Source organism: Hippichthys cyanospilos, chromosome 7 (genome assembly GCF_059441005.1).
Source record: "Hippichthys cyanospilos isolate Australia breed blue-spotted pipefish chromosome 7, RoL_Hcya_1.0, whole genome shotgun sequence".
Lineage (NCBI taxonomy): Eukaryota > Metazoa > Chordata > Actinopteri > Syngnathiformes > Syngnathidae > Hippichthys > Hippichthys cyanospilos.
In genome coordinates, this window is record NC_142375.1 from 16,774,546 (window position 1) to 16,781,572 (window position 7,027).

The 7,027-nt window shown below is 37.9% G+C and overlaps 1 protein-coding gene across 3 annotated transcripts; it reads right to left on the minus strand.

Moving 5' to 3' along the window:
* Positions 1–38: 38 nt before the first annotated feature.
* On the minus strand, positions 39–6,919 carry nthl1 (nth-like DNA glycosylase 1). 3 transcript variants are annotated; one of them, XM_088418629.1, is made up of 8 exons: positions 6,676–6,919; positions 5,786–6,048; positions 4,888–5,058; positions 4,639–4,798; positions 4,461–4,566; positions 4,020–4,203; positions 2,821–2,944; positions 39–157 (listed from the first exon to the last, which is right to left on the minus strand). In XM_088418629.1, the coding sequence occupies exons 1-8, from the start codon at positions 6,887–6,889 to the stop codon at positions 123–125; spliced, it is 1,257 nt and encodes a 418-aa protein (XP_088274755.1). In that variant the 5' UTR covers positions 6,890–6,919; the 3' UTR covers positions 39–122. The 3 variants fall into 3 exon arrangements, with proteins under 3 accessions (XP_088274755.1, XP_088274754.1, XP_088274756.1); XM_088418628.1 differs by lacking the exon at positions 39–157 and adding an exon at positions 882–1,646; XM_088418630.1 differs by lacking the exon at positions 39–157 and having other exon boundaries at positions 2,833–4,203.
* Between the last annotated feature and the right edge of the window lie 108 nt (positions 6,920–7,027).

Genomic DNA, 7,027 nt, shown 5'->3' on the forward strand with positions numbered 1-7,027 from the left:
GTGAATGGGGCGAGAAGGATGGAAAGCGTCAAATGGTGTCGAAAAATCAGGAACACACAGGAAACTCCGTCCATGTATTATCAAAGATCACAGATTAGAAAGCTGCTTCTCGAACGTAATTCTTAATTGTTCTTGTCAGAGGGGCGTTTCCTGCTGTCTGAGCCACACAGGAGGAGGAGAAGAAGAAGAGGAGGAGGTGTCAACAACAGATCCTGTTGAAAAACTGGCGCTCCACTGCGAGCGCCAACGAGTTCACCGGACACTCAATCAGGGGCCACAAAGTGCAAAGTTACGACCAGGTGAATAACTGAAATCAAATTGTGAACAAAATGCCTCCTTATTTTGTGGTAAGCTTTAATACTGACAGTACATTAAGTGTCGGTGCAATTTAAGGAATCAAATGAGCTATGGGTGTACTAAATACAGTAATTCCATTGAGATTTAGCAAAAAAACAAAAAAACAAAAACAATTTAAACAACATTTAAAGTTATCCTCGAGACTAACTGTTTATAGTTCCACTATAAGAGTGCCGTGACTATTAACGACACAAATGATACACTCGAAAAAGCAGATGGGTTAAAAAACAAAGAAAAACAAAATAGTAATTGGTTAAAAGAGGAGACACAATATTCGAGTCCTATTGTGTCAACCTTTGGATTCTTTTGCACATAAAACCCAAGAAAATGGTTGGGATTTTTTCCAAGACAATCTCAAAAATAGGGTTGTCACTATCGAATGCTTTTTAGAATCAATTTAGAATTGTTTATTCCATCAATTAATCAAATAATTGAATACAATCCCACTATGCATTAAACTGTATAAAATATTTTTTTTCTTTCATTTGAGTTTATGTCATGTTTTTTTGTGGGTTGGTGTTTTCTACTAATGAGGTCTTGGGGTATGTGTCCCCTTCCAAATCCCCCTGCCCCTCCAAAAAAATTCTCTTTCTGAAAGTAAAAAAACAAAACAAAACAAAAAAAAAATCACGCACATTTCTTTTATTGAACCAAAATTTACTGCAACAAAAACCTTCATAGAATGAAAATAAAATCAAAAAGAGAGCTTTATTCAGGCATATATGGACTGTATACAGTATATTAAAAAAATCTGTCTGTGTGTGTGAAAGGGAGCTAAAAAAAAAAAGAAAGAAAGGTCAATGGGGCATATATATGTTGAATTCTGATTGGCTCTGCCCATGCGTTAAGTCCCTCCCTCTGTTGGTGGACAAGAAGTAAGAGCTTTTTGTTATGTGTGAGATGTTGTTTATGGTATGTGCAGGATGCAAATGTGATTTTTGGCCTGTATCTCACTCCATGCTGTTCTGTGAAATACATACATAATTTGTGAAATTTTGCAAAATTTACACGTATATTACAGAGGGTCATTGAGAATTTTACCAAACGTGCTGCAAATCTATGTATCCAATGAATCAAATATGTTCATGCATCATGATAAAACTAACAAAGCAGCTACTGAAACACACAAAAATAAATATGGCCTAGAACAATGGAGATGCATGCGAACTCATCCTCTTGATGTTAGATGACAATTTGTCATGGATGAGTACTGTGACCTCACTTTTTGAAAATAAAGTACATAACCTCCAGCCCATCTGAACACGATACTTTACTCAAATCTTGAATTTCTAAAAACAGGAAATAAACCCAGATTAGCCCAATCTTTAAACTTGTCTTGCCTTATGTAATATTACAAAGACTGAAGCAGACAAGAAAAACAAAAACAAAAAAAAACTTAGGGCTGCAACCAACGCTAACTTTAATGTCGATTATTTTCTGGATTTATCAATGACTGACCTTAGGAACGTTTTTATTTCCATCCCTTCATTAGAGAAAAAACTAGAGATGTTTTCAAAGAGATACTGAAGTTATTTAGCCATTGCCAGCAAATAAAAAAAGTAGCGGTAATGTTTTCTCTGTGACGTCCACAAGCTGAGCCATGATTGGTCGTTACCGAAGTCTTGAGCAGATGTGACGTTAATTTTAGTCGGTAGCAAGTGAAAAAATGTGTATTTAAAGGTATTAACCATTGAGGTACCTTAACATTTGGTGAACGTTTAAACCCTTAAGGACCATATATGGTCCTCATTATAAAGGTTTTGAAGCAAATAATACAATAATATACAGTATATATTTTTTTATTTTAAATACATGAGATATTTTCATTACATTTTGGTCCATTAATAGATAAAAAGTTTGTCTTTTTTTTGTTTTTCTTTTGAAGTTTCTGCTGTTTCTGTCATAAAGAACTGTTTTTATATGCATCATCTCCTCCCAAAAAGTTTCAAAGTGGAATAATTGACATTACAATAAGGCCTTTTATAACGTCAATGACTACAATGTATGTTTATTCTCGGAAAACTGGAAGTATTTTGGCAAAAAATAACAAAAAAAAAACCTAGGGACCAGAAAAGGTCGACTCATTTTTACATCTTCCCTCATTGGGCTAATATGACGAGGAAACCAGTCCATTTCAAATCATCTCATACTATTATTGCAGTACACAATAAACTGATGGCTTAGTAGTTTTGAAATCTGAAGTAAAGCATAACAGTTTGTTGATTTATTTTTGAGGTTACTGTAATAAAAACAACCCCCAAAATATTGCAAGATCTCAACTTTATGAATTTTTTTTTTAGACAAGTTAAAATTTCGGAACTGAGTTTAGCAAGGGTCATGGAAATTCACATAATTTGCTTTTGCGGACCACATAAAATGATGTGGCAGGGCTGATTTGACCTCCGAGCCTTGAGTTTGACACCTGTGCTCTAAAGCCTTCTTTACAGCAAGTGAACCTCTCACCTTGACGTTCTTGATGATCCGCTAAACGGTTGAATCGGTTGCAATCTTTCCAGCAGCAATACTCTTGCCCGTAAAGCCCTTTGTTGCATTGCAATGATGATTGCAAGCATTTGCTTGCCAGTAACTATGGTAACAGAGGAAGAACAATGATTTCAAGCACCGCCCTCCTTTTGAAACTGTTATTCTGAGTCAGCATGACAAAGTGTTAACGAGAGAATCACTGATACGATGTCAGCTGGTCCTTCTGTGCAATGGAAAGATGCGGGGGGGATGAAATTCATTTCCATGTCATATAGGGGCTTTGAAGTTAAATTCATTTGAGCTGATTACTTCTCACAACGCTCAAATTGCCATCATAAAATATAAGGCAGTAGATTTTGTGAAAATTGTGTGCGCGCGCATATGTATGAATTTGTATTGCTTTGTCCGCATGATAGCTTTTCAATAATCCATTCATCGATTTTCTGAAGCCGCTTATTCTCACAGGGGTCACAGGCCTGCTGGTGCAGGAGCTTTTCAATGATAACAGTAATATAATACTATAACGCCTAACTATAGATAGAAAGTTTGTAATCCTTTGGTTGGAACTACAGCTTTTATTCAAGGCATAAAAAAACACAACATTTGAACTATTTCACCCCCCAACATTTCAAAGTGGAAAATTTTAGATCATTAATATGACAAATAATTTAGCTATCAAAACACCTAGAGACAAACTAAATAAGTTTAGTATCCTTTACATTGACATTGAAGACTTTTTTTTAAGATTTGGTGGCTGATTTGGACCGTGTCATCAGAAAATTCGTAAAGAATGTTGATAATTTTTTTTTAAGTAAAAGCAGATGTTTTCAAATATCTGATTTTGATTCGACATGATCAGCCTGTAGTCAAGAGGCTGACGTCCAGAGCATTTGGACAACTTTTGCTCTTCAATTAGACGATCAAACATATTTTGTAATATGATGTGCCATATGAATGTAAAGGGTCTTAAGGCAGCAACAACCAAGAATTTATTTAATTCCTAAACTCACAAAGCAGGTGAAAACTATGTACATTGTAAACTGTAATTTTAGAGAGGGTTTAAATCAGTGTTTAATTTTGCGTTTCAGTTTCCTTTTCTGTGTGGTGGGATTTACACTCTGTGACTCTTGATTTTTTGTCGCCGCATTAACAGTCTGTTGTTCAGATTCGGTTTTTACTTTGAGGGAAGAGGCTGGACATGGAGGCCGCGTGGCCTGAACTTCAAGCAGCTTGGCAGGAGAGCTTTGGTGAGCGGACGGGCAGCTATGCTGGTTCAAACACAGGAAGCAGAGCGGGTTGGTCGGAAGGCAAACCTGCTGTCCGAAACCCACGAGCAGCCAGTTGATCTCGCTCCACAGATCCCTGGAAGCATTAGCATGCAAGTAACGCAAATGGATGAATAGAAAAATGGCATTGCTTTTTTATTCAGGTACATTCTTGGTAGCGAGAAAACCTCTTACAAATAAACAATTTTATTTTAAAGCTTTAGTGCAAGAAAACTATTATCATTAACTCATCCTATGCAAATGATGTATTTTATTGATAAGTATTTTTTTTTCATCTCATTTACAGGCTTAAAATCGTCCAAATTGTTTATTCATAGTCATCAAAGCATTTACCTGGGCAACCACTCCTGCAGGGCCTTGCGCGTCGCCTCAGGGTTCTTGGTGGGCTTCTTGAGCCAGCCCAATCTGTTTGAGATGCGATGCACGTGTGTGTCTACACCTGTGATATAAAGTTCAATCATTTTTGACGCTGTAACCTCAAATGACTGAATCACCCAACAGCAAGCCCTACCTATACCAGAGACCTGGTCCCAAGCGATACCCATAGCCAAGTGAGCCATCTTGGGTCCCACCCCTGGCAGACGGACAAGCCCCTCCACACTGTCAGGGATGTCACCTCCATAATCCTTCATGAGCATGGCCGCTGTCATCTTCAGAAATTTAACTTTGTTCTACAGAAGATTAAAAAAACAGAAACATCAAGGGGGCGGGGCTGTACACTGATGATAAAAACTTTTAAATGTAGATTTAGTGGATGTACCCTCCAGAAGCCGACTGGGTAGATGAGTTTTCCCAGAATTTCATCATCTGTAGACAGAAGGTTTTCTGCTGTACAGCCATGCGCTCTAAGCTTCTGCATAGCAGCTGCCGTCACCTGGTCTTTGGTTTGACTTGATAGCATCAAAGACACCAACACCTGGAAGCGTCTCACCTGCATAAAGAAGGGCACATTTTCAGAAAAACATTTTTTATACTTGAGCGCAGGGTTGTCCAAACATTTTCATTTGAGGGCCACATATGGAAAAATGGAATAATGCAATGGCCATTTTAAAATTTTTCCAATGTAATTTCTTAAAGACACAAACATATTTTGTTTATATATATTTGTTTTGACTGCTACATAACACCTTTCTTTCAAGGTGATTAGACGAGTTCAGTTTTTCAAGCTTTTGGGTAGCCAATGGACCCGCGTTTCCCGAGACTTGATCCACCCCTGCATTGAATCACAAGCTAAGTCACATCTCCAGACTCAGAATTAAAAGTATAGAAAACTGTAGTAAGATGATCCTTTGTCAAACAGCATCATTAATGTGTTTTGTTCACCTTGACAAAGAGCATAAAGTGAAGTATCTTTATTCACCACAGTGTTTTGAAGACGATTTCTCTATTTCAGTTATAGCTTATTTGGTTTCTTTGCGCATCTAGAACATCTTTACTTCATAGAAAATAAACATATACTCCGAGCAGCAGTCCCTATTTTTCAACTTTCTTTATCACACTGCTCGCCACCATCACCATTTATTTATTTAAAGTAGCCATGGTGACAAGTTTGGATGTCAGTTTTAGCAATTTTGCAACGGGCCATTCAAAAAAGCATAACAGGCTCCCAGGTCATTGTTTGGACACACCTGTTATAGTAAACATAAGTATACACCAACATTAGCTGGAGCCTCTGCATCATAGCATTTCTCGGCCCCCATGCTGTCCACGGGGGCATCGCGGCTGCTCCTCATCTCGCGAATGTGTCCCAACTGTTTCTTCCAATCAGGAGGTTCCCAGTGTTCCGTCTTTGCCGGTGATCCCTCTTCGTCATACTCCACCTTTATTTGCCTCCGCCTGTGACCATGCCAAGATAACGACGGAGCATCTGATTCTAGTTTTGGTTGAGCAGGGGCCAAATGGAGGAGGTCCCGACTACCATCTGAACAGAGAGAATGATATGGGTGTTGAGTGTTGAGATATCAAAGTTATAGTGGTAATAAGCAGGATGAATGTATTCTGAACTATATAATTGAACCTCAAAACTCTGATTTCTATTCTGTTTATTCCATTTATTGTTCAACCAATCGGAGCATGACAACATGTCATTACTTTGATTAAAATTTGGAATATGTACTTTTTTTCTTTGAATATGACATGTAATTGTGTTTTTAGGACATTTAGTGTATCAGAAGCACTACTGTTATCTGTATGATTTCGGTGACTAGTCAAGATTTAAGTACTCGCACTGATATCTTCTGAAAAAAAAGTGGTTGGTATCTGCCGAGTAAAAAAGATGTATTTAACATGCCTGAATACGTTTTTAAAAATGCAGTTAGGTACTGTCAATCTTTTGTATGGTGATGTGATTTTAAGTTTGAAACTGACTGGTTAAGGGATTCAATTCCATATGAAAGTTATTGCACATCGTTGCGATATGCACTTGCTATTATTACGATGACAATATTTTTGCGGTATATTGATGAACAATATTACTAATTTCAACAATGACACGTTTCCAGGAAGAATGAAGGACTACCAATTCCACTATCTTACTTATGAACATTACCTAGCGTTGCCAAGGAAGGTGTTTGCTTGGAAACACTCGCCCCCTCTTCTACTTTGACTGCCACCGAAGAAATGGCACCCGCGTCCCTTCGTCTGGACCGGAGAGAGGCAGCAGCAGCGCAGTTGGCAACCTTATCTGCTCTGCGAGTGACAACTGACATGCGTTGAGAGAATAAAGGAGAGGTCATCGTGAAACACCACACCGCACTGCACATGCTGCGTGCGACCACACTAGATATTTGGGAAGCATGGATAAACGGAACTGTAGTCAGTACAGTGTTTGGAAGGGGAAAGAAAAAAATGAACTCTTTGATAACATAATATTTGTGTATTCACACACAAAAACGATATGA